The sequence below is a fragment of the Aspergillus terreus genome, genomic scaffold (genome assembly GCF_000149615.1).
Source record: "Aspergillus terreus NIH2624 scaffold_14 genomic scaffold, whole genome shotgun sequence".
NCBI lineage: Eukaryota > Fungi > Ascomycota > Eurotiomycetes > Eurotiales > Aspergillaceae > Aspergillus > Aspergillus terreus.
Genome location: NT_165937.1, coordinates 264,550 through 291,090, shown reverse-complemented (window position 1 = coordinate 291,090; position 26,541 = coordinate 264,550). Strand labels below are relative to the sequence as shown.

At 51.4% G+C, this 26,541-nt stretch overlaps 7 protein-coding genes across 7 annotated transcripts; 2 read left to right on the top strand and 5 right to left on the bottom strand.

The window, feature by feature from the left end:
* Positions 1 to 64: 64 nt before the first annotated feature.
* Positions 65 to 2,980, bottom strand: gua1 (GMP synthase (glutamine-hydrolyzing); the record flags this gene model as incomplete). Its single annotated transcript, XM_001217725.1, has 22 exons — positions 65 to 101; positions 151 to 209; positions 272 to 424; positions 474 to 647; positions 700 to 741; positions 792 to 803; positions 860 to 874; positions 927 to 955; positions 1,025 to 1,068; positions 1,117 to 1,193; positions 1,247 to 1,278; positions 1,332 to 1,719; positions 1,771 to 1,799; positions 1,862 to 1,934; positions 1,985 to 2,109; positions 2,160 to 2,224; positions 2,278 to 2,286; positions 2,344 to 2,383; positions 2,433 to 2,465; positions 2,518 to 2,641; positions 2,753 to 2,776; positions 2,936 to 2,980. 22 exons carry the CDS (start codon positions 2,978 to 2,980, stop codon positions 65 to 67), a joined length of 1,629 nt encoding a protein of 542 aa, XP_001217726.1.
* Positions 2,981 to 3,385: 405 nt separating this feature from the next.
* On the bottom strand, positions 3,386 to 5,182 carry ATEG_09103 (sugar porter family MFS transporter; the record flags this gene model as incomplete). The annotated part of the gene is made up of 4 exons (XM_001217724.1): positions 3,386 to 4,119; positions 4,168 to 4,553; positions 4,624 to 4,824; positions 4,881 to 5,182. The coding sequence occupies 4 exons, from the start codon at positions 5,180 to 5,182 to the stop codon at positions 3,386 to 3,388; spliced, it is 1,623 nt and encodes a 540-aa protein (XP_001217725.1).
* A 2,621-nt stretch (positions 5,183 to 7,803) lies between these two features.
* ATEG_09102 (putative MFS transporter Liz1/Seo1) lies at positions 7,804 to 9,694 on the top strand (the record flags this gene model as incomplete). Its single annotated transcript, XM_001217723.1, has 10 exons — positions 7,804 to 7,981; positions 8,036 to 8,093; positions 8,146 to 8,284; positions 8,337 to 8,415; positions 8,445 to 8,755; positions 8,803 to 8,927; positions 8,976 to 9,124; positions 9,169 to 9,224; positions 9,271 to 9,386; positions 9,439 to 9,694. The coding sequence occupies 10 exons, from the start codon at positions 7,804 to 7,806 to the stop codon at positions 9,692 to 9,694; spliced, it is 1,467 nt and encodes a 488-aa protein (XP_001217724.1).
* A 255-nt stretch (positions 9,695 to 9,949) lies between these two features.
* Positions 9,950 to 12,625, bottom strand: ATEG_09101 (uncharacterized protein; the record flags this gene model as incomplete). The annotated part of the gene is made up of 1 exon (XM_001217722.1): positions 9,950 to 12,625. One exon carries the CDS (start codon positions 12,623 to 12,625, stop codon positions 9,950 to 9,952), a length of 2,676 nt encoding a protein of 891 aa, XP_001217723.1.
* Positions 12,626 to 13,259: 634 nt separating this feature from the next.
* ATEG_09100 (uncharacterized protein) lies at positions 13,260 to 22,306 on the bottom strand (the record flags this gene model as incomplete). Its single annotated transcript, XM_001217721.1, has 8 exons — positions 13,260 to 14,662; positions 14,735 to 15,362; positions 15,419 to 16,597; positions 16,645 to 20,273; positions 20,633 to 20,729; positions 20,805 to 20,917; positions 20,978 to 21,101; positions 21,155 to 22,306. The coding sequence occupies 8 exons, from the start codon at positions 22,304 to 22,306 to the stop codon at positions 13,260 to 13,262; spliced, it is 8,325 nt and encodes a 2,774-aa protein (XP_001217722.1).
* A 1,056-nt stretch (positions 22,307 to 23,362) lies between these two features.
* On the bottom strand, positions 23,363 to 24,852 carry ATEG_09099 (uncharacterized protein; the record flags this gene model as incomplete). Its single annotated transcript, XM_001217720.1, has 5 exons — positions 23,363 to 23,494; positions 23,560 to 23,754; positions 23,822 to 24,179; positions 24,232 to 24,715; positions 24,777 to 24,852. 5 exons carry the CDS (start codon positions 24,850 to 24,852, stop codon positions 23,363 to 23,365), a joined length of 1,245 nt encoding a protein of 414 aa, XP_001217721.1.
* A 505-nt stretch (positions 24,853 to 25,357) lies between these two features.
* ATEG_09098 (isopenicillin N synthase family dioxygenase) lies at positions 25,358 to 26,424 on the top strand (the record flags this gene model as incomplete). Its single annotated transcript, XM_001217719.1, has 3 exons — positions 25,358 to 25,519; positions 25,581 to 25,724; positions 25,771 to 26,424. 3 exons carry the CDS (start codon positions 25,358 to 25,360, stop codon positions 26,422 to 26,424), a joined length of 960 nt encoding a protein of 319 aa, XP_001217720.1.
* Between the last annotated feature and the right edge of the window lie 117 nt (positions 26,425 to 26,541).

Here is a 26,541-nt window from a genome sequence, read left to right as displayed (position 1 = left end):
CTATCATTGTTCCTAGCTACGCCGCGAATGATCTATATTCTGTCTGCCTTCCCTGTCATGTAGCCTACTCCAGTTCAATAGTACCAGGGGGCTTGGAGGTCCTATCGACGATGTCAGTTTGATTCGAGACCAAAGAGCGGAGACACTTACAGGTCATAGACAACGCGGGATACACCCTCGACCTGGTTGCAAATAGTGCGCGAGACATTCTGGGTAGGCAGGTTAGTAAGTAGAGATTTTGGAGAGCCGAAGATAACCAAGATCGACTCACCTGGAGGAAAGCATTGTCAAAGTTGAAGATCTCAGCGCTCATGAAGTCCTTGGTGCGAACGGCACGGAGGATAATGATGTATCCCCAAACGCGCTGATCACCAAAGACACCAACACTGCGGTTGGTATCGAGGCCAGCAAAGGCTTGAGAGATCTGGGAGAACAGTTAGCTTGCACCTGTCTTCGCATGTGACCTGACTCACCTGGTCGTAGAGGCCGGCCTCCTTGATCATGCTGATGAAGATGTGGTCGGCCTGGCGGGCAATCTCCACACGCTCCTTGGTGACATCGCCGAGGATGCGGATGGCAATGCCCGGACCGGGGAAGGGGTGGCGGTTAACTAGCGATTCGTGGATGCCGAGCTGGCGACCAATTGCCTGTACTGTTCAGCATGATGAGGATATAGTTTAGTGTATCGGGTTTCCTTACCCGGACTTCATCCTTGAAGAGGAGTCTGAGCGGCTCAATAAGCTATAACAGAATTAGCTTTGCGTTGATGAAGAGACGGGAAATAAACTTACACGCAAGCCTTGCTAAACGAGCATGTTGGTTAGTACGTCAGTCATCATGCTGGGCTAGTTCAACTTACGCCATTCATCATCCGCTACATGTTGGTTAGCCAAGATACTTCGTAATGGGGGCGATGTATTGCTTACCTCAGGAAGACCGCCAACGTTGTGGTGAGCTATCTATATGTCAGTTTCGACTGCTCCTGTTGCACGACCCGCGGTTTAGGCTTCGTTGACTCGCTTACTCTTGATAGTGGCCGAAGGGCCGCGGAAGCTCAGAGATTCAATACTAAAATGCGATTAGTTTGGACTCAGCAACGGGCTGAGAATGACTTACACATCAGGGTAGAGCGTTCCCTGCAAGAACCACTCCACCTTCCCGGAGTTGGGGGTGTTCTCAGCCTCCTTCTCAATCTTGCGAGTCCTGTTAGAAATGCATATAGCCCGCGAGAGAAGATCATGCTTACCCGAATAGCCTCTTGCTCGAACAGATCGATGACTGCGATATCGTCAGACTCCATCAATAACACATGCAAACAGCCGAATACGCACAAGTCGATCCAATGATCTTCCGCTTCTTTTCGGGGTCAGAAACACCCGCAAGACGACCCAAGAATAGGTCGCCAGCGTCGACAACAGTGAGGTTAATGCCAAGATGCTCTCCGAGCGTCTGCTTGACCTGCTCGCACTCATTCAGACGCATGCATCCGTTGTCGATGAGGATGGCCTTGAAGCGGTCTCCGATGGCGGCTTTCATGAGGGCCGCGCCGACAGTGCTGTCTACACCACCGCTCACAGCACCAAGGACGAGTGCCCGCTCACCGACAAGCTCACGGATGCGAGTGATCTCGAGCTGGACGAAGTCGCCCATTTTCCAGTTCGGCTGAGCTCCGCAGATGTCGACGCTGAAGTTGCGGAGGATCTCGCTTCCGCGGGGTGTCTAGATCCGAATGTCAGAGAAAGTTCTAGTGTATGCGTTGGGGTGACAAACGTGTTCGAGCTCAGGGTGGAACTGGACGCCTAGACACGGTTAGTTAGCGTGTTCTTTTACTCTGCAGAAGGGCAGGTAGGGGAAGACATACCAAAGATGGGCTTCTCCTGGTGGGCGATACCAGCGTACTCTGAGTTCTTGGTGGTGGCAACGACCACGAAGTCCTATTAGGGTTAATAGACGTGCTCCGCAGATACGAACTCATTTTGCTCACCGTAGGCAGGCTAACGAGCTTGTCGAAGTGGGACATGAACACAGGGATTTCATCCCCGAGGCCAGCGAAGAGCCGGTCGACGTGACTGTTGACCTTGGAGATTTTGAGGTCGGCGTGACCATACTCTACGAGAACGTCAGAAATGGTTCTGGATGGTGTTCCAAAGGTTGCAAACCTCGTGCCGCTCCGCGGGCAACGTTCTTCGAGTCGATCCGCCACGCGATCTCCTGGCAACCGTAGCTGGGTGAATAGTATCAGTGTCCGATCTGTGTCGACGCGGAAGTGAGTCATACCAAATACCCCTATGCGTGTGTGTTAGTCCAATGTTAGAAGCTCGGGAAATGGCAGAAAACACTCACAAGATAGGGACGTTCAGCTCAAAGACAGCGGGGTCAACATCTACACATATGAGTACAAGCAACAGGATGTCCGGAGACGCAAAACCTACGGGGCGCGCCATCATCATAGACAGAAGAAGGACCTAGTACCTCAGTCAGACCTGGACGCAAATAATGTCGTAAGACGTTGTATACCTCCAGAGAACACAATTCCCTTGGGCTTCCATGTCAAATCGGCGATCTTGGTGGTACAAGGAAGCAGCTCAGCAAAGACACCGAGAGCGCGAAGCCGACGGAGGATAAGGTGACTCGTTTGAGACTTGAACGGGAGTCAGTATTGCCATTGAGAGGTCTCGGATTCAGGCCACAATGAAGCTCCGTCATCAGAACCGGCCGATAAGAGGGAAAGGGACTCGCGGGATTCACATACGCCGAAATCGAGAACGAGGATGGTCTAGAGATTCAATTGTCAGCCAATCCATTCTTTTACAGTCTATGAGCCAATTGCGCCTGTACACCCCGTCTGGGGTGATCGAGGGCAAGTTGCGGGGAGCGAGGACAAGGGAGTTCAGGGTCGGCATTGCAGCCGGGGGAAGAAACTGATGATACGTACATCAAAGTTGTTGTGAGGCGCTTCGCCCTCAAGGTTGGAAACCATTGTGATCGTGGACTCGGCGGCGTATCGAGAGAATTGACGGTGTCCGCGGAGTCAGAGGAGGTTGAGGGTACATACTGAAGTGAAAAAAATTATGTTGGTAGAGGGGTACCGCCTCTGCGGCCGCCTCCTAAAGCGGATACCGCCTTTGAAATGCGCTATTCGTGACTCATGCAACGGAGTCACGCCAGGTGATTTGGCGGGGGGAAAGCGGCAGAATAAGCGGCAGAAAACTCCCCCGGAACCCCGCCACATCACATGACAGGCAGTCTCTCTTTCTCACCGCTCACTTCGGAACTATACACGCAAGAAAACATCTACAGTTGCAAAGCCCCTCCTATTATTGCACTCCAGTAGACCGACTCTCATTCAATACACAGGTTCCAATTTCCTTCCATCGAAGTCCTACTAAGCAGCTGAATCTGTCTTATGAACGACATCCCGTTTCTTCTCAGCGATGGCCTCCACATCTCCTTGCTCCAATGCCCGCACAGCATGAGTCTGCTTGCGGGTTTTCCAGGCAGGCGTTCCAATGTACGGAATTCCATCGGGGTCCTCAAACATCTGCTCGGTCTCTTCTAACGTTTTGCCCGCCGTCTCGGGGAACATGAAGAAGACATGGATGAACATGGCGGTACAAAACACCCCGAAGATAATGTACGTTTGCCATTTTATGTTAGCAAACGCCGGGGGCACGAAAAGACCTAGCGCCGTGTTGAAGGCCCAGTTTGCCGACGTTGCGAGCGCGACGGCCTTTCCGCGCACTCGCAGCGGGTAGAGCTCGGGGGGATAGATCCACGATACGGGACCCCAGGTCGGTGCGTACGAGGCGACGAATAGATATGTGCATGCGATCACGCCGTGTGCGGCCCGTCCAGTCAGCCGCATAGATTGCTGAGGCACGCCATCGATGCCGCCAGGCACCACTTCGCCATGTGTCGCCATGATGCCGGCGTTGGCATACATCCAAGTCATCATGAGGGCGGCTCCAATCAGCAGAGTCGGACGCCGACCCCAGCGATCCACCCAGATCAGAGCTGGGATGGTCAGAACGACGTTGATGATATACTGGATGGAGGACGCGATCAGGTTGGCGTCACCAGAATAGCCGGCCATCTGGAACACATAGGTAATATAATACACTTATGCCGTTAGTGACGCGGTCCGAAGGCAGAGAGAGAGAGACTTACTCATGATGTTCATGCCGGTGAGTTGGGACCAAATCTGGGTGAACATGCCGATAATAGTGCGGTTGATCATCTTGGGCTTCAACAGCTCCAGGTAGGTCACGTCCTTGTTCTGTCTCTCAAACTCGCACATTTCTCGGATCTCGGCTATCTCCATCTGGACCAAGGGACTATTTGCGTCTCCTTTGCTGTGCACGAGGGCCAGCACCGCCTGGGCTTCTTCCCAACGGTCCTTCCGAGCAAGCCAGCGAGGGGATTCTGGCAAGAATATCATCCCAAAAAATAGCAGAACCCCAGGAAACATCTGGAGGCCCCAAGGGACGCGCCACGAGGCGGGGTTATACGTATAAGCATCCTTGCCGCCAATATAGGAGCATCCGAATGAGATGCTAGGATAGGTTAGTATTAGTCGGTCGAGCCAGGAATACTCGTCGGGGGAATGTTGAGAGTGAAACGTACTAGTACATGATCAAGATGCCCCAAGTAATGGCCCACTGCTGTGACCCAACTAGACGACCACGCTTCGAAGGGGGAGCAATCTCGGCAATGTAGACTGGAACCTGAGCAGACTCAATACCAACGGCAAGGCCGTTGATAACACGAGAAACCACCAACATGGCGATGTTTTGACTGGCACACATGATCACGCAGCCGATGACCCTGGATACAATCAGTAGGCGCATAGGGGACATGGGAAATATAAGCTGAACACATACCAGATCACACATCCTGTCATGATGGCATACTTTCGACCCATGATATCAGAGATGAAACCGGACACCAAGGCTCCTAGCCAGGAACCACCGGACATAGCTGCGGTGACACCGCCTTGGTTCAGGGCGCTCAGACCTGTGCAGCGTGGATTGTCATTGAAAGGAGGACCCTCGGGGCCTTGATTGAAGTAACATCGGTAGGACTGTGTGCCCAAAATGGCCGACATGGAGGAAATGTCAAAGCCAAAGAGGGCACCGCCAATGACGGACACGGCCGCAATCACATAGATATTCCCCACCGCCATAGTACTCAGGGCCAAAGGGTGAAAATGACAGTGAAATGAACTTGGGAATCAAACGCAGACCCAAAAGGGAGACCAGTAGGCGATCAGACCGTGACAAGTGGAGGGGGTGACCTTTTTTAAGTCCAACTGGACCATTAAATCGTCGTGAAATTACTCCGGAGTACCACCGAAGGCCCTAGAAGCAAAAGTCTTCTTCTTTGTCTTGCTATTATCCGTTTCGGGGCTGTTTCATCCGACACAGACGGTGGTTAAGTGGGATAGTCATGGACGGAGCCTTGGCTTGCGTGAGGCCGGAAGCATAACTAATGGATATACTCCGTAGGTAGCTAGTGGGCGATAAAATCCGGAATACCGAACGCCATCTAGTCTGTGGCGCGTCCCAGCAGCACTTGGCGTGACGGGAATGGCGTCCGCTAACCTATAGATGCGGTGCCTTGATCCTGGGTATCGTGCAAATTAGGATCTGGGCTACCTGGACCCCTTTCTGAACCGCTCGACTTCCAAGCAGAAACGAGACAGGCCAAGATGCTCAGACACGGGCAAGACTGGTTCCTAAGCTCGCTACGGCGGCCATTTGTCGGCCATCTCCATCATTGGAGGTTCAGCTCTTGGCCTGAGATTTCCCCAGGAGAAAAGTGTTCAAGTGTCCCGGGCCAAGACTCGACTCCGTACGGGAGAGAAGAGGCATTACGTCTGCCAACCCCACGGGGAACGTTCGCGATGGGAAAGACGCGGAGACGAATCAATCAGATCAACCCAACCCGCAAACACCAAGACCGTAGTGCGTTTAGGCCGAGCACCAAGAACGACGGACTAAGGGATGGAATGTGCCTGCCTGTGAGCCGGAAATCAGCCCACATGCAGTAATTAATGGAACTGCTTATTTCAGATATCCCGTTCAGGTTACCTACAATGGCCGAATGAAACGGACAAAATAATGGCAGCTTTTCATTAACTTTGCGATTGACGGAAGAACCCCCAAAATGTAAAGAAAAAGGCTTCTAGATGTTTCCAATCCAATCTTCCGGGCCGTCTGCTACCTCGGGTCCCTACCTACTAATTCATGTAGCGACCGAAAATGGCTTGTTGTCTAGCTCACCTCCAGCGTCCTAAATGGTTGGGAGACGGCGTTTGAAAAGCATCTAGAACGCGATATGGGTGGGAATGTGTGATAAGTTTTACCGACATGAAAAAATCTACCATGCTAATGACTATAGTGTTTGGAGACGGGCTTTCAAAGGCCTATACCATAATTCCCTGAGCCGTAGTGCTCGGTGCGGATAGTACAGACCCGGACGATGCAGATCAAGATATAGGGCGAATCAGCCGGGAAAGAGACTTTCTGACAATCTTGACTGGTATACTTTAGCGGCCTAGTTTCTGAATTCGAAATAACAAAATTTATCATAATCTCTTTGCCGGATATAGATCTCCTGCAGCAATCCCGGGGCTCATAAGTAGACCACGGACAAGAAACAGATCAACAGAGAGGAAAATACTAGGCAAGCGGAACCAGATCCGCTAGCTGATAAGCGGAAGGCTAGGCCTTTTCAAGGTCTAGACCTTCTCTTTTGTCAGAGACTTGGTAGATACTTCTGAAATGTATATTCATGATAATAGTTATATGTAGCGTGGGCGGCTGGGCTAGGGATCTAGAGAACACGCGCAGGCGTGAAGTAGAAGAACAAAAATATCAAGCTGTATGCTGGAGATAAAATATATACAGTGTTGGTCAGGCAGTGCGGTAGGATCCGGAGTCCTAACCGCCGTGCTTTTGTGTTGATATTTGTTTTGTATATGCCTGGCTGACTTCACTTCAACTAAGCAGGAAACACTAGGTAAAAATAGGCCAAATTGCTTTCAACGCACTCACTCACTTAAACTTGATCAGCGTCTGGTCCAACGTAGATAATCCATCTAGCATAAAGGAGTAGTTGGCCAGGAAGAACGCCGGTACTATCCATGTCTACAAAAACTTCTGTTAATGTGCACTCACTCGTCACTCACCCTTAGTCACTCGCACTAAGTCTGTGATTTAGCGGCCATCATGCATAAAGCGCCAAACAGTCAAGAGCTCAGGTACTGTTTGGCCACGCTCATAATGCTGGCTTGAAAATGGCTCAGCGGACCGAAAGCCTGTTTTCTACACCTCATGGTCGTATATTTTAGACAGTTGATTTAGATTTCTCAAGATGCTTGGGTGAATTTGGCTAGAAGAACTGGCTGGGCTCTGAATCGATAGCAAGGTCCGAGCTGGCGCACATCATCCGTGGTGTGGATGACGAGCTTTGCAAGCAACCCCTCTGACCTGACGCCACATCCTTGAAAAGACTGACTTCCGTGAGGAGATACAAGCTCAGTATAATATCCACCATAGATAGTGCTTATGCAACAGGCACTTCCCTCATGGAACATGTCCGAAGATGTGAACATGCACCAATGACGCGAACACCACTATTATGAGCAATGGGTTTGGTGACATCCCCGCCAGATGTTGCCATCGCCAGAGCCATGTAGTGCCACTTTATTGGATAGCTTATCTCCAGTAGAAAGAGCTTATATTTTACTCCTTTTCTCATGAAGTCGCTTTTGATCGAGCCCAACAAGCCTTCACATGCATCATGGCTCCTACACCAGCTACCATCGAAGAAAGGCCTGTTGACTTCTCGACTGAAATTATTCAAAAGAACCCCAAGAAAAGATGGGTCAGCTACATATGGGACACGTTCGACAAGTCGCCCGAGGAGAGAAGACTACTGTTTAAACTAGATGCGGCTATTCTGACATTTGCATCACTTGGTGAGTTAATATGGATCGCAGATTGGATCGGCGGCATATCTAATGATAATCAAGGATATTTCATCAAGTATCTCGACCAGGTCAACATCAATAACGCTTTTGTCTCCGGAATGTGTGTACTGCCGGAGCTGGCGGCTGAGAGGAGAGTTGCTGACTGAGAGTAGGAAGGAAGATGTGGGCTTATACAAGAACCAGCTGAATATCATGCAGGCCTGCTGGACTGTAGGATATGTCGTGGGAGAGATCCCGAGTAATATACTCCTGACGCGCATTCGTCCTCGATACTGGCTTCCGACAATGGAGGTATGACTTGTCGAGCTTGAAATATTGAACGATACTCACTGGATACGCCTAGTTACTATGGACTGTTCTCACATTTTCGTTGTCGCGGTGTAACACCGCCAAGCAATTCTATGTATTGCGTTTTTTCATCGGTTCGTTGATGGTCTCAAACAATACGCAGACATACTGACTCGAGAAGGGTTGGCAGAGAGTACATTCTACCCCGGAATGCAATACCTTATTGGGTCCTGGTATAGAAAAGATGAGCTCGCAAAGAGATCCTGCATTTTTCACACGAGCAGTGGAATTGCGAGCATGTTCTCGGGGTATCTGATGGCTGCGGTGTACAAACTAGAAGGACGAGGAGGATTCCGAGGATGGCAATGGCTGTTTGTGGTAGATGGCATCATCTCCTTGCCCATCGCACTGAGCGGCTATTTTCTTCTGCCGGATGTGCCGGAAATATCAAGCCCTTGGTACTTGAGCAAACAGGTATGTATATCGTCTTGGGGTATGAGGAATGACTAACACATGGATAGGAGATCGCCCTGGCCCAAAAGCGCATGGAATTAGAAGGGAGGAAGAAGAGAGGGCCTTACAGCAAAGCCAAACTGAAGAAGATTTTCTCGTCTTGGCATATCTACTTGCTCACCATACTCTACATGTACGGATCTTCCTGATCGTTCTCAACGCCGCACTAACATACTTCTAGCACGTTTAATAACGGAGCGACTGGAGGCCAGCCGGTCTTCCAACAGTTCCTGAAGGCGTCGAAGAATCCGAAGTATTCGGTGACACAGATCAATGCATACCCCACAACGACAAGTGCCGTGCAGGTGGTAACCACTCTGATATATGCGTGTAAGTTATTCGATCCCTGACCCATATCATGTCTAATTATTCAGGGACCTCGGATTCAATTTTGCGAGGACGGCGTTGGCCTCCTATTATCTTTGGTGCAGTAAGTCTCAAAACGCATAGAGTAGAAACGTGCTAATACGAGACAGTGCGTAAACATTATAAGCTACGTATCCCTGGCTGTGTGGGACATACCAATGGGATGGAAGTGGACATGCTATATTATCTGCGGCGCGGGCTATGGACTAAGTGGACTCTGCATGGCGTACGTTCTCGCAATTCTGTGGTCCGCATTTACTTACAGATCATACATCCAGGTGGGCTCACGAAATCTGCTCCAGCGACAATGAAGAGCGGGCTCTAGTCGTCGGGTCGATGAACGAAATGGCATACGTGTTTCAGGCCTGGTTGCCTATGGTCGTATGGCAACAAGTTGATGCTCCGGAGTACCGCAAGGGCTTCATCACTGTCACCGTCATGTCGGTTATACTCATAGCGACGACCCTGACGATCAGGGTGCTGGAGAACCGGGAGGATACTAAGAGGTTCGCCCTTCGTGACCTGGTTACCTGAACAGCCTAACATGATATTAGTGACACATGGGATGGAGAAGGGGATCTTTCCTCGGAGTCTTCCAATGTCAGAGAGGAGGAAACAGCTCCAAAGCTGTAGTTACTGGCATTATGGAAGCGGGCATCAGGATGCAGAAAGCTTTTACGAAGAATGCTTTGGGGTATCGATCAGGAAAAAAATCGCAATATATATGTCCTTGGTCAACATATTTTAGCACAGTGTATCTATTCGCTTCCCCGATGTCCTGTATATGATCTAGAGCACCATCTGCCACTTAACCTTCTTTCCCTTGACCATGTTCAGCACGCCCACTGGCAAGAACTTCTTGTCCACGAGATCAAACCCCCCAAAATTTGCCAGCAACTCATCTGCATACAAGTTCAGAAGCCATTTTGTCTCCAAATCCAGGTGGCCTAGCCGGGAACGCCCCGTGCGGTGAAGTTCATCCCTGACTATTTGAGTACTGAACAGGCTCATCCTTTCGGGAACACGCATCAACTCTTCGTAGCAAGACCGAAGCCTGGTACTCTTTGACTCTCTGAAACGAGTATACTCTTCAAAGGACATGAAATGATTCATTTCAGAGGTCTTGATAATCTGTCCTAGCCTCGAGTCGGCTTCCCGGTTGATATAATCGAGTCGTCGCAAGCGGGCACGTTCATGGAGATCCTCGAATGCCTTCTTTGCTGCCACGTAGTCTTCTATCTCTTCCTTCTTGAACTTATCGCAAAGATCAATCGGAGAATTCTCTATATTCCCACGCACCAGCATGATCGGCACGAAGGGGTTCCGCAGTCCAAGACCTCCTAGTTCCTCTGGAAGAAAGAAGAACGAATCTGGGATGTCAAACTCGCCGTAATGCGACTTGATTCTTTGCCGCAGAAACTCGGTCACTCGCAGTGCTCCACATTGCCTTTGATCATCGAACAGCGTATTCTGGAGTTTCGCATACGTAGCGAGAATTGCGTCCACATGGGGCCGGCCAAAACAGAACGCAGGCTCACCGAACGTGCTTCTAAAAAACCGACCAATGCAGCTGTTCCACGTTCTTATCCATGAGATAATGCTGTCGCAGTGGTCGAGCTGCTTCTTCAATTGCTGGATGTGTGCTTCCACCTGGCTGTGGTCAATCACCCAGCTGCCGGACTTTGGATCAAGTATCAGGAATCCAAACTTGACGGGCCCCTGGGGCAATTTGGAGACGACAGCTTCATCGACAATGTCGGCCAAGTATACTGACCCAGTCTTGCTGTAATTGAAATCGAGACCAGTGATCCTTGCGTATTTTTGAAGCACTTCCCACGTCTTCACGCACTGCTCGGGCTCGCCACAAAACCACAGGTCGTCGTGCATCCGATACAGAAGCATGCCGGTCTTACGATTGACGGTCACATCCATGAAAAAGAGCACGAGCTCACCGAGAAATTTCTCCGATGCATGGGACATGGGGACGCCCCTATGACGAATGCGTGGGCCGCTTTGGCTGTCTTCGAACGATCGGATCAGATTCAGCGGTGTTTTCAGGTACTTCTCGAAGAACCGTATCCATTTCTCTGGGAAGCCAAGGTACTTGACAACTGCGAATATCGTGCTGTGCGGGAGGGCAGTCGCATACCACTGTAGGTCGGACTGCACCACCGCAGCTCGCCCGTTTACTTGCCGCTGTATGAGCGTCTCCGTGGCAATTTTGCGTAGGAGCTGTTGTTTGATATTCTTTGGGACTTCCGATGGTGCCGCATAGGAGCCTTCATCGCCGTCATCGTCGTCGTATGCTCCACCGCGCTCCTGCAGCGTCGTTTGTGTACTGGGGATCTGGTACAGAAAATGTCTTTCGAGGAATTCCTGCTTGCGCACAGCGTCCACGCCGAACGAGGCGGGCGAAGACAGGTTGAAATAGTACTTCCATCGCAGCTTATCCCGCTCTGTCATCTCCCTCGACCGCCCCCAGTCCCATACCCTCCCGTCTCCGATGAAGTCCGTTAGGGTCTCCTTGACCATGTTGCATAGCCGGATGAAGATATATTGGGTGAATACAGCCTGGAGCACATCCTCATCCATCCAGATGCGATACTTCCCGTTCACCTGCTGGCGAGGCAGAACGGGAATGCCGTCCTTTCCTGCACGCCAGTCCCAATTGCCCAGGTCGGCATAGCGCATATTCAAGACGTCTGAAATCTCCCTCAGCGCTACTTTGTTCTCGAGTATGTACTTCAGGGTGTCCTGCTTTTCCTCGCTGAGGAGGTCTTCAGTCAGGAGGCCTCGGATGCACATCGCCAACGCATCAGGATTGAATGGCTCCTCCTCTTCCCAGAAAGTTATGCATTGCAGATGAATTCTCGCCCGGAGCTCTTCTAGGGCCTTAGCACTCTCCTCCGTAGCAAAGAGGCCGTCCAGAAATCCCCGAATTTCGTCTGCATTCGTCTCTCGTGGTTCGAATACCACCGACTCGAACTGATCGCAGAGTTCCTTCAGTTTCTGCTTTTGTTTTCCTTCCACTAGCAAGAAGTCGTCCTCGATCGTGGCCACTTCCTTGCCCTTCTCTGGATCAGTCGGTGGCTGCATCCACTCCGTCAGGAGACGGCAGTAGAGGTCGGCGAGTCCCAGCCTGCGGCTCTTGGTTTCCAGCCGGGCCCTCAGCTGAGATTCGAACTTTTGCAGAGTCTCTGGTGGGATTGATGAATCATATCGTGCTTGGTCTAATAGTTGTTCGATATTGCGGACCTCCGGGTCGTGGTATTCGTTCGGGTAGTAGCGTTTGATGCCAACGAGTATGCGAGCGACCCGCTCTTGATGGTTGGTGACCTGATCAGCCTCATGAAGGATACTGGTCTTCTGAGACTCATAAAGTCCACGTAATTTTTCCACTTCCTGGATTTTACTGTCGGTGAGGGATTGGAGAGTTTGCGATAGGGCTCCAGTTGGGGGCAACATCGTGAGAAGGTCTAGGGATGGAAATATATATTCAATGGAGACAGGAGATAATATGAACAATGGTATAATTCACGACTGACAGCCATTCAGATTTTCCTTCCCCTTATATGTTCTTTCTTACCTGTCTACATCTAGTGTTGTGAGGTTCCTAACCACCTAGGCAGCGGCTGGTGCCTGGCGCTCGTAGGGTCAGGATCAACACCCCTCTTCAAGCCGCATTCCTTCAACTGCCGTTAGGTGATGATTGGCATGCTGTGCTGACTGGCATCATACCAATACAAATCATGAGCTGAACAGTCAACTCGTGGGGAGCAAGCCAGGCTGCACCGCTTGGAATGGGATTTTTGGACCCCATGTAGATTTGGATCTATCTCAAAGTCCACCAACGGGCTCATCATCAGCTATCGCGCAATGTTGGATACTATCACACCCAGCATTTTTAGCGACGCCCTATGGGTACAATACAGGCTTCTGATTATCTTTTCTACTCAAAACCCAGGACTGTAAGAAAGGTCACGGCGCCGAATAAGGACAATCCCACTTTGCTGGAGAGGATGCAAGATTTCTATTACTAAATTCAAAATATTTCAATTTCTAGACCAGATTCCAACTAGGAGCGGCTGGCGAGCCGATGCTAGTCATTTCTCGTCCAGTACTTGTAGTACGCTTCGAAGAGTTCGGGCATAGGTTTCATCCGAAGAACATTGGGCTTGTCAGCGAGGGCTCGCTGTAAATTTTCCGTGCTATACGTGGTAGCGTAGTTCCAATTGTCCCAGTAAAGGGCACGCTGGGATAGCTGCGGCGTCACTATCTGCGCCTTGACTTTCACCTGGAGATCCTTCACCTCGGAGTACTTTTCGATCCAGTCAGCGCTAGAGACGCAGCGCATGGGGACGGGGGTGAGTCGATTCAGAATCTGGAACAGGTCTTCAAGTCTGGGGACTTCACTCTGGTCGGGCTGGATCACATTGAACGCATGGCCGATACTGTCAGGGCGCATAGATACGGCCAATATCGTCGAGCAAACAAAGTCAATAGGCACAATATGTGCAGGATGGTTCGGTGGCTGTGGATAGGCTCCCGCGCGGACGCAGTTGGAGAACAGACGGTTGATCATGTCTTCTTCCTTACATACTCCTGTCACAGAGTGCCCGGTGATGACCGACGGCCGGTAGATGCTGATCGGGAATCCGTTGTCTATAGCGTTCCACATGATATTCTCCCCGACGAACTTGCTCCTGGTATACCCGATGCTTTCTTTGAACTCATGATGCTCCAGTAGAGGTCTCTCGTCTTCCACTAGCACAGTCGATGGATCTTTGGGAAGCCCACAGGCGGAAATACTCGAACAGTAATGGAGTGCCTTGAGCCGCTGATTGTTAGCAAACCGGAGCACTTCAAGAAGGCCCAGCACATTAGCCTGTCTATGCATCGAATATGGAAGCAGGTAATTCGAGTAAGCAGCGAAGTGGAATATAACGCTGGACCATTCTGCCATGTAATCAAACGTTTCTTGTGAGAGACCAAGGCCTTCTTTTGTAAAATCGCCTGGGATAACGGTGATCTTGGACTGATATCCAGGATACATCGAGAGACCAAATGTCTGGAATGTCTTCTTTATGCGAGCCATTCCTGTTTCTGGATCATTCGTACGAACCAGACAGGCGATGGCCTTGACCTGCGGTACCCGCATCAATTGCTCCAAGAAAAAGGCACCGACGAAGCCTGTTGCACCGGTGAGGAACACTCGCCCTTCAGATTCAGACAACCAGTCTGGAGCAGAACCCGAGATTGGTTGTATCGCTCGTCCCAGCGTAATATCCTCCCGATAAGTGTCCTCGGGATCCTCTGTCTCCTGTGGGGCCTCTTCCTCGCCTTCAGCCTGAGCCTTCGGCGAACGGTATTTTTCACGGAGCTTTTTGATGGCGACCTTTGCGAGTCCACCGACAGTCCCTGCGTTGGAGACCTCCCCGAGAGAGATCTCGATATTGGCATGCCCACGGAACCATGTCCGAATCTCAAATGTCATCAAGGAGTCTATGACGATGTTCGCATAGTCCTCCTGTGTCATCTCATCCGAATTAGAAGTATAGGATGCGATGAGCTTACCTAGCTCTGTCACAATCTTGGCTTCTGTTTCGGGGTCATCTAATAACTCCGGGTTCTCTTTCACGGTTTCCAAATAGGCCCGCAATTGATCACCCTTGGGGTTGGCTGGCGCTTGATCCATACTAGAGAGGATGTTTTTCCAGATGGTGAACCGTCGGTCCTTTGTCAGTTTTCCAATGTTGTCGGACTTTGGCGACAGATTTGTAGTTCCCAATCCCACCGCTATCTGGCTGGGAGAGTTGAATTTGTCGGCGAAGATTGCTGCCTCCAGGCCTTGGAGAAACTGCCTTTCTTCCAAAGTCTGCAAAGAATTCGAGCGCGCCAAATCGAAAGTCTCTGTGCGTGCAGCTTCCGAAACATATCCGATATCAGCCATGAGACCGAGGTCAATGACACTTGCCACCATTCCCAGCGATTGGCGGTATTTGACAAAGGCGTCGAGGAATGTGTTCGCTGCGCCGTAATTTGCTTGTCCGGGCCAGCCGTAAAGCCCAGTGATGGAACTTATAAGGACGAAGAATTCCAGGGGCACATCCTTAAGGACATTGTGCAGGTTCCATGTTCCCTTGACCTTTGGAGTAAGGGCCGTAGTCCACTCCTCGTAGCTCATCTTCAGCAATCCTTGGTCCTATTTTCATCGATTAGCTCGGATCATTCTGCCAGTACTGCATCGATGTAACATACCCTTAGAACCATTGACAACTGTATAACGCCTGCAAGGGGCTTCATTGCGCTCGAGACGGCTCTCTTGACATCGTCAATGTTGGCGACGCTGCCCATGACAACCACGACATGGCAACCCTGACTTTCCAGGTTCTTCACGAATGCCTCACGCTCGGCTGTGTGTGCACCTGATGGGGAGAGAAAGATAATGTGTTTTGCCCCTTTCTCAGCCATCCAGGTGGCGACAGCACGACCCAGTCCTCCAAGGCCACCAACTAACAGATAGGATACATCTGGCGAAAAGTAGCGTGCCGTCTCATGCATTCGGGACATGGGGAGCTCCGATGGATGGTCTGGCATTTTGATGACAATCTTCCCCATGTGTTGCCCGCCTTGCATATACCTGAAAGCTTTTTCTGCGTTGATCGCATCGTAGACATGCACAGGTCGAATCGGCCCTAACTTCTTTTGCTTGAAATAGCTCATGATGTCCTCACTCATCTCGCGGAAAATATCGGGCTGGTGCTTCATGATTCCAAGCAGATCGATCCCCATGAAAGACCGATTCTCAGCAAACACGTCCATGTCCAACTTTCCATGTCCGAGGAAGTCTCTCTTGCCCAGTTCCAACATCTTCCCTAGCGGAGCGACGCACTTCCATGATGCGTGCAGAAGCTCACCTGACAATGAATTGAGAACGATATCGACCCCCTTTCCATCGGTAGCATGGAGGACCCCATCGAGGAACGACGAGCTTCGCGAATCGAAGATGTGATCGCGGTGTATTCCAAAATTCTCCATTAGATACTGCACCTTTTCTTCGTTTCCCACTGTTGCATATATTTCGGCCTCCTTCATCCCACAGATCTGGATAGCTGATAAGCCTACTCCGCCGCACGCAGAGTGAATCAGAACCGATTGACCTTTCTTCAGGTTCGCGACATTCAGAAGTGAGTAGATCACGGTTGCGAAGACACAGACTACAGTCGCAGCATCTTCAAGTGACAGCTCACTTGGGATAGGCAGACAGCATCTGGAGGGGACGATCTTCCTGGTGCTTGCCAACCCTATCCCGGCGACCATAACTCTGTCGCCGACGGCAAGATCTTTGACTGCAGGTCCTATTCGACGAACCACGCCACTGGCTTCTATTCCTAGCTCAGCCGTGGATGACATGAAGCCCATGAGAATCATCATATCCTATTCGCTTAGTGTGGGCTAGGTGCTTCTGTGGGATTGCAACTTACTCTGAAATTGAGCCCGACATACTTGATGTCAACCTCCACTTCATCCTCGCCGAGACTCTCCTCTTTCAACGCAGAGCACGTCCAAACCAATGTGTCTAGCATTGCATACAGGTCGATATCCAGACACCTTGCACCTTCAAGCCCGCGAGAACTCTTCATCTGATCGTTAAATGACGACCAATGGAACCGAGGCACTTGAAGGACACCGTCCTTGAAGCAGAATTCGTATTCCGGAGCATCACCACTGCCCTCTTTGAACGAAAGAAGCTTGTCATATACATCAATAGCAGGTCGTAAGCTAGAATTGTCGATAGTGTCCAGCTCAAGTATTGCAACATGAGGTGTGACCTCGCATCTTATGTTTCGAATGAGGCCTGGCAAAAGACCGAACCTTGGATCGACACATGTCGCTTGAACAGACCGTGTGATCCATAATACACGACTGCTTTCGATGCTTGCGATGAAGGACTTGAGTTTGTTGAAATCGTCCTCGCTGATATCGTGAAGAAATGGGCCTTCCAAGTCGATCACCGAGATGATATTGGAACCAGAGGGAGGCGGCTGGTCCAAGCTATACCAGCTAACAGAACGACCCGATGACTGAAATTCGTCTACCAGACTCCGTGCCCAGGGGGTGATACTCGATCTATAAAGCACACAGACTTCTCGTTTCTCCGTGATTTGCGGGGGAGGGAGTCTTGACAAGATATGCGCATTTATGTGGTATGGCTCCGGGTTGTCGTACTGGAACACATCGACTCCTGTGAACCCGGCGGCGAGTAGCTCCTTGTGCCATCGTTCTAACTCGATGTATGGCCTATCTGCTCTCCCATCGGCTTCTCCAAGCCACCAGCCTGGCAAGATCCCCATGATATATTCGATGAACGGCGATGCGCACGCCAGTTCGATCATGAATAAGCGCCCTCTCGGAGAAAGTAGCCGCTTAATGTTTGCCAGCGTTTCAGAAATCTTCGGAGTCGCATGGATGACGTTGGAAGCAATCACCAAGTCATAACTACCTTCTTCAAACCCTTGCTCGACGGGATCTCGGCTAATGTCGAGTGTCTTGTACTCCATATTGCCATAGGATTTGAACCGTTCCTTGGCCTCGCCGAGGAAACCGGGAGAGATATCAGTGAAGGTGTACTTCGAATACAGCCAATTTTCGTTATCCGGTGTAAGGCCGTTCAGGGCGACAGCGGTGTCACCTCCTGTACCTCCACCAACTTCTAGTACTCGAATGCTGGGGTTGGAGTGTCCCAGTAGTGAAAGATATCTACCCCAACGTATCTCGCCTGATTGTACGTCGTAGAATGCCTTGAGCCCGCCATCTTCCATCAGTAGATCAATGGGCTCTACTCGCTCTTCTAAGAGATCGTCGACGGAGTCCAGGATACTCTTGTATAGGTGGTACGCTGGATACGATCCGGCCTCTTTGCAAATAGTCTCCAGCTCTTCAATTTTGGCTCGTCGCTCGTTGTCAGTAAGAACAAACGCGTCTCTTGCTTCTGGGAGCAGATGATTCTCGTTCTTTGATATGGAATCGTATTCCTTCTTGAGCCTGGATATCCATTTCTGCAGATGCTCGGCTTTGGGAGTGGACGATTTAGTCCGAAGATAAGTCTCAATTATGAAGACATTCGTCATCAAGCTCAAAACCTTGCCGTCCTCGGTATATACGGTGTAGTTTGGCAACAAACTCTCGGGAGGCAGGAAGTCAACGTCAGGCGTCCAGTGTAGCGCTGCTGAAGTTGGGAGTTTATTTCTACCCGTATCCGGGTCCTGAATGCCGAAGAAAATCCCCTTCTGGAGGTCAAGAACAACGTGGTCATCGGAAGTAAGCGTTGCGCTGCCACTCAGGTTACTACCATCGGGATCACACGAAACACCCAGCGAAAAGGTTCCCCGACCAGTGCCAACGTAGAGTGCTTCAAGGGCCAAAGGAATGCACAACCTCGTCATTCGACGAGGGATTCCGTGCGTGGCCGCCACACTGAGCAATTGCAAGCAGACATCTATTAGAACGGGGTGAAGAGCATAGTGGCTGGCGTAGAAGCTCTCCTCGTCTTGAACTTTGGCGGCAGCGTCATGAGTGGACGGACTAGCGGAGATATTCTCAAGTCGACGGAATTGAATTCCATACTCAAGACCGCGTTTCTCCAAGGCATCATACCACTTCTTGGACTGGATGGGCCTGGGATATGTCTTCGTGGTTACCGGACTGTAGTCCTTATCGGAAGCCGGCCTGACCTGACCTGTGCAATGCTTCTTCCACGTGTCCTCATGGAACGCAGTAATCGTGAAGTCATACCAGACAGAGTCGACATTATCAGACAGCTTGGTTGGCCGAAGGTGGGTGATTATCTCCGTTGTCCCAGAGGGGTCGAGGACTAACGCAGTCCGCATGAACAAGTTCTTCACGGAATATGCCTCCGATCCAGTTGCCTGCCGAATTGCCTCTCCTACCATTGCAACGTAGCCTGCACATGGAAAGATTATGTCGCCGCCGATTCGGTGATCTCCAAGCCATGGGACATCCACTAGTTGGAGCATGTTTCTCCATGACGGCTCCAAATCACTCGACTCCAACGTCCGACTTCCCAAGAGTTCATGGTGAGGCTCGCCGCGCAACCGCCAGTCACGCACCATCCGCGTCTCGCTCCAAAATTTGTCTTCGTGCTGCCAAGGGTAGGGAGGTAAGTCAGTTATCACCTTGCCGTGGGGGATGAACAGAGAAAGCTGAAGCGGGACACCATGCGTGTACAGATGGCCAGCAGTCTGCAGGAGACTGACACACTCATCTGTTTCTCTACGCAAAGTATGGAGGTAGGTTGCCGTTGATTTTGATTCTGCATCCGAATGCCCATGAATTATCTGCCTTATGGGACCAGATAAAGCTGAGTGCGGTCCTACCTCGAGGAATATCCTTGATTTACTCTCGCTGTTCAAGATCTTTTGGAATGTACCATTGAACAGAACAGGACGTTGCAGATTCTGGACCCAATAATCTGCGTTCAGCTCCGAAGGCTCGGACATAGTGGTTGATGTGACCGTCGAATACAATGGAATCATGGAACTGTTGTACGTCATGTATGGCGATATCAATGCTTCATAGGTCTGGCCGGCTTCCTTCATATGAAGTGAATGGTATGCAACATTAACTGCAAGCTTGCGGCAGAATATGTTCTTGTCTTCTGATTGTATGTCGGAGATTATCGTGTCTAACGTCTCTGCATCACCGGAGATCGTAACACTCTGCGGGCTGTTTTCACAGGCGATGCTTACGCCATCCTTCAAGAAGGATCGTACTTCATCTGGTGCCAGAGCAACCGCAGCCATGGCACCGGAACGAGTCTCCGACACGGCTTTTGCTGCTTGACCACGGAAATAGGACAGGATGATTGCGAGGCGCACAGAAATCGCCCCAGAGGCGTAGGCGGCAGCAATCTCTCCGCTTGAATGCCCGATAACAGACTCTGGAGTCACTCCCCATGCTCGCAGAATGTTTACGAGGCCGATTTGGACAGCTGTACAGAGGGGCTGCGCAAACTCAGCATCATTTACCCGGCTGTCTTCCTGAGATTTGCAAAGCTCCTCTAAACCCGGGTCAACATGTGAGACATATACTGCTAGGTAAATGGTAGCAACGTACCTTCAATGCTCCACGCTGGAGGAACTTTCAGGCTTCTCAAGACACTATCCATGTTTCTGATGTCATGACGAAATTGTGGATATTGGGCTATGAGTTGCTTGCCCATGGTGGGCCATTGAGCTCCTTGACCTGTGAACACCAAGACCATGGACGACTGCTTTGCTTCGGCTTTTTCAAAGGCAGAGATTTGCCCGCCACTCTCCGATATGGCGAACGCTCTATGATTGAGATGATTTCGTCTTTGACCAAGAGTATATGCCAGATCATCCAACGATGAAGGATTATGCTCAATGTACTTTGACATCACTTCAATCTGCCCAGTCAATGATTGCTTACTCTTTGCTGAAACTAACAATAGGAGGGGCTGGTCTTTTTTCGTGACTCGCCTCGGCACGTTATTCTGCTTCCAGTCCACGGCGGATTCCAAGATGACCTAGCAGAGTCAATACCCAACGTCAAAGCAGGAACCTACATCAACAAATAAAATCTTATATTTGATTGAGCTTACATGAGCGTTTGTCCCGCCAATGCCAAAAGAGTTGACACTCACTCGCTTGCTGCGAGTTGCTGGCCACGGAGTTGGCTCAACGGGGACCTGTAGCTTAGCACTTTCGAAGGGGACTAAGATAGAGATGTTGATCAGTGATGCATCCATGGTTTACTTATTGTGGCTGAACCTACTCTTTGGACTTGGATCACGGAAATGGACGTTTGGAGGAATAGTCTCATTTTCCAACGCGAGAACGCACTTGATGACACTCGTGATCCCAGAGGCGCCTTCTGAATGACCGACGTTTGGTTTTACCTATTCAAGTCAGATTAGAATCGGTATTCTTAATTGTAGTTCAAAACACTCACTGCACCCATGTATATGCCGTCTTTGCCGAAGATATTGGCGACTACAGAAGTCTCGGCAGTATCTCCCACAATGGTTCCGGTACCATGGCATTCAAAGAATGCTGTTTGTCCGATGTGATCATCGTCAATGCCCGCGCGTCTGTATGCCCTTCGAATGAGTCTCTCCTGGGCTTCGGACCCGGGAGTGGTGATACTGGGGGTTCGGCCGTCGCAATTGACAGTAGTCGATCGAATGATTGCTCGGATGGGATCGCCGTTTTCTAGCGCATCGTTCAGTGGCTTTATGTAAATCACATTTATCGCCTCGCCTCGTCCATAGCCATCCGCAGCAGCGTCGAACGTTCGGCACATGCCGCTCGGAGAGATGACCATGTTATCGGACATGGTCGTTGACATGGTAGGGCTCATGATTAGACTCGTCCCTGCTACAATGGCTGAGGAGCATTCGCCCGAGTACAAGGCTTGACAGGCCTCATGCAATCCTACCATGGACGAGGAGCAGCCGGTTCGAACCGTGATGCTTGGTCCCTGCAGGTCGTATTCAAAGGAAACTCGGTTTGACAGCGCAAAATCCCCAGAGCTCATTACCCGATACCTGTCATGCAACTGCGTGTCTTTTGCTTGTAGGTCGAGCCAGTCCTCCCCGAAGACGCCGACGTAGCAGCCGATGTTCTTTCCTCGCCAATCGGTCTGGCCAGCATTTTCCATGCATTCCCATACAACCTCAAGCAGAAGACGCTGCTGCGGGTCCAGCTTGCCCGCTTCTACTTTGCTCATGCCAAAGAAGCCAGTGTCGAGCTGGGTGATGTCATGTTGCAGGAAGTAGGCATACTTCGTTCGTATACTCCCTTCCCGGTTCTCGTCGTAGAACCCTTCGATGTTGTAGCGTGACTCGGGTACTGGACAATGCCCATCTCGCTTGTCGATGAGAAAGTCCCAAAACTCCTTTCCGCTGCTGACTCCCCCAGGCAGTCTCATTCCCATGCCCACGATGGCAATGGGGAAGGGGACGGGGGTGTCGGTGGTCTTTTCAGAGACATCGTTGACTGTAGTCTTCCCCTTGAGGAGCCTAAGAAGTTGCTCTGCTTTTGAGGAGGGCTCTCCGTTGATACCACCCGTAGGACCGGCGAACTTGGACCAGGCTTCTTCCATGGTTCTGATGGACCGGAAGCCAACGAACGCTTTCTACTAAATTGCAAGAGAAAGCTGCGAATTGTCGAGCCACGACAGGAACATATGTCTAGAAGATTCTATGATCACTAGGGCCACCGTAGCTTTTGGAAAGAATGATGAATAGTACAAGAAAAATACTATTTATTCAGGATAGGGATTGTAGGCACTTGATCCTATCCGTCTATTTATTACCTCGTTGCACACCGTATTGTACGCGATGTACTGCCGAGGTTAGGACATCGTTTCTTACATCTCAACATCACTTATCACCAGAAGGCTGTTATCAGATACCTTTGTAAAGGATGGTCCTATAACCTGGTCACTCGTGCACCCCAATGCGACTGGCCAGGCCTTCCGGTTGTGCGACTGGCTGCGGTTGTTACACTTAAGGGTCGATTATGAGCCAGTTGTATATTCTATAGACGAGGATTGGTCTCTCGCAGTCAAGGATCTCACTTCAATGGGTGAGAGATTGACTTCTTCCGGTATCCGTGAGCCTGCAGGGCGGGATACAGACATCGGAACGACACAGCTTCACCTGGTTGGGTCTTAGTACCACATGTGTCTCTTCTATCATGTCCGACATTGCACTACCAGCATGCATCTCATTCAATCAATGGTCGTAGTCGAAGCACAATCTCCAGCCGACTCACCATGGGTGGATGAGTCGACTGGATCTATATTAGAGGTCACTGTAACTCATTGCACGGGGCAATGGACCTCATGATGACCGGAACGGCGTCCAAATCCTCTTTCAGGCCCCCAAAACAGGATGCCTACCCTCGGTGTTCGTGGTTGCATTTGCGGGAGCTTGCCTGCTTATCACGGCAGTTTGTGTTCATTGTAGTGATACTGGCATCCGAACGGTAATACCACCATCGCTTGTGCACCACCGGTGTGATAGAGTGAGGGCCCTCAATGTGCTTTAGATATGCTCTGAAGAGCAGTCATACTGCGTTGGCATTCATTCTGGTGACATTAGATAGGAACTGAAGTGCTACAGATTGGTCCATGACCGCCCAGAGCTCGCTCCACTCATTCCACTGTAGCCGTAGCATCACCGGGCTGGACAGACGGTTCGGCGCCGATTTCCGTGGCCATGATACTCTCTGCACGGCTCATGTCGTCCTCTGAGGGCATATTGACGATAATCATATACAACACTTTCTACAAGCAAGGTGCCAATTAGTACCACTTAATCGTGACATGGCTACGCGACAGGAGGAACTTACATCGGCGATCTTGCGCTGTCGCCGACCTCCCTCTCTGTCCCGGAGGTCCTTACGCCAGGTCGTGTTGTAGGGAACGGCACCCCCCGTAGCCAGCGATATCGGGGACTTGTTGGTGTCGTGGTTTGGATCGGCAAACTTGGACGTAAACGCCCGCTTGGGCTGCATTGCAAGGGGACTCTCCGGGTTCCTCGCCGCCTAGACCGATCGATGTTCATCAGGACTCGATTCCTTCTACCCATATCCTTGAAGGAGGGCAACTCACGTATTCTGCCTGCGCCCGTCGGTCGTAGTAATCCGCGACAAACTTCCGGAACTTGGTGTACCTACCCAGCTTCTCTGTCTGCGTGGCGTCGACGTTGTTTTCCATCCAGTCCAGCATGGGGAAGACCAGTGGAGCGGACTCTGGGAACTGGGCTGGGCCGGTGGTACCGCTGTGGGTGCGCAGCTTGTCGGTGTATTTGCGCAGGCCCGTTTTCGGATCGGTGCTCGTGGCAATGGCTGTGGCCAGCGACTCGTCGGTCATGGCCTCCTCGTAGGTGTTGTCAAAGGAGAGGACCAGGCAGTACAGCCCGCGCGGCTGGAAGAAGCCTTGATTGAGCTTCTGGAGGAAGGAGTTGGCCCTGTTGCCGGTCAGTCGTCCTTCTCTTTGCTCGGATATTCTGGATCGCGCACTGCACACGCCCCTTCATTTCCATGGCGATCGCGTTCACCACCTGGATGGCGAAACCCACCCCCGCGCCCATAGCGTGTCCCGGCAGGGCAAAGGCCGCAGCAGCTGTCAGATTGGTCGCTGCCATCCACTGTGGCGGCCGGCTGGCACGCGTGAACGTCACCAAGAAGTCCATAAAGGTCTCCTGGTCGATGCCACACGCCTGGAGGTCTGGAGCATAGGCTCTCACGAAGCCCCGGTTACGCACCCCAGGTCGACGCTGGGGGATGATGACGGGCAAGGGGAGTCGCCCTTGGGGTGCGCTCTCCGGGGACGGAGGCGGGTATCGCTGAAGGAAATCATCTGCTAGACGGGCAGGATTGCGAATTTTCTTTTTGATCGGCTGGTCCTCGCTCTCGCTGTCAGAGGAAGAATCCTGACGCAGCTCGTCCTGGATCTCATCCAGCGCCCACTGTTCGTCAGTTGGGGATGAACGCGGGGCCTCATCTTGTCAATCATTAGTCGCCCATCAGTGGCATAAAAATGCGACGAGGGATAAGTCACGTACTCTCTGTAGCTGCTGCTTGTGTCTTGTGCCGGTGAATGGCCTCGGACACCAGACCAATGCTGGCGGCGATGGCCATATTCATGCGCTCCAGCACGATCACCATTCTGGAGCTGGTTGCTGTTTTCTTTCTGATGATGCATACAGATTCTAAGAGAGGAGAAGAGGGATGCAAAGAATCAGTTTCTGCCTGGACAGTTGTGACCCAGACTGCAGCACGCTAAGAAACGCACTATCACGTCGTCTTGGCCCAGAAGGAACCCAATGCTTGTTTGCAATAAAACTGTCTAGGCACCAGCCAAACTGATTGCCCAGGCCGGAAGTGAATCGGAGTGAATCCATTGTTGGCGCCACCGGATGATCCTTTCTTTGTCTCCAGTTGAATGCTGACACCCGTCAGCATGCTGCTTTGGGAATATGACCGGGATGATCATAGAGTGCAGTCTGACCTATCTTATCACGATAAGCCCGTGGCTGGCTTGGCCTCAACGGGCACATCTGATGCCCAAGTATAACTCCCATCTCCAACAGCCCCGCTACGGCCGACTCCTGAGCATCGATGTAACTGTATCGCCATTGACTCCATGGAGGTCGAAAGACTCGACTACGCAGACTTTCTGGACGAGGCGCCTGAGCGCCAGGACGCTTTTTGCCAACATCTGTACGCGGCCCTGTCTCGTCTGGGGTTTGCAAAGATCACCAACCATCCCATCCCCAAGGATGTCATTCTGGAATTGTATTCATGGGTATGGATGCAACACCCTGTTTTCCTTTGATCTCGTCCTAATGCAATTGCTCTCGCAACAGACCAACCGTTTCTTTTCGTTGCCCCTCGAGCACAAGCAAAAGGCGGCGCATCCTCCGGAGCCCAATCCCCATCGCGGATGGAGCTGCCTGGGCCAGGAGAAACTATCGGTCATCGCGCAGGGCAAGGCAGTCCTGGACCTGAAGGTAAGCAGATTGCTCATTCTGAGACCTGGCACTGACACGGCAGTAGGAATCCTTCGACATGGGGCCCAACGGGGACGAGTTGTATCCCAACATATGGACCGACGAGCACGATCTGCCCGGGTTTCGCGCCTTCATGGAGGATTTCTATGAGCGGTGCCAGGCGCTGCATCTGCAGCTGCTGTCGGCGATCGCGCGATCGATGCAGCTGCCAGACTCGTACCTGGCCGCGCTGTGCGCCCCGAACAGCAGCGAGCTGCGATTGAATTACTATCCGGCCGTGCCGCGGAGTGCCCTCGTCTCCGGCAATATGCGCATCTCGAGCCATACCGATTTCGGCACCATCACGCTGCTGTTCCAGGATTGTGTCGGGGGCCTCGAGGTCGAGGACCAGTCCCGCCCGGGCCACTACCTGCCCGTCACGCCCGACGACTGCACCGATATCATCATCAATGTGGGGGATTGTTTGCAGCGCTGGAGCAATGACCGCCTGCGCTCGGCCAACCACCTGGTCACTGTCCCGCGGGGGCTGAGCGACGACACGGTGGATGACCGCTACTCGATTGCTTACTTTGGAAAGCCGAGTCGCGATGCCTCGGTGCGCACGTTGCCCGCCCTTCTGCGCCGAGACGAAGAGGCCAAATACGGCGAGGAGATGACGGCCTGGCAGTACAACCAGTCGCGCCTGCTGCAGACATATTAGACCGTTATCTGAGGGCTATCTGGGCAGAGCGGAGGATCTCCGGAGTATCTAACGTCTTCAGCCCAATGCATACCATTATATGATACCGCTTGCAATGCGCCTGCTCTAGTTTGATCA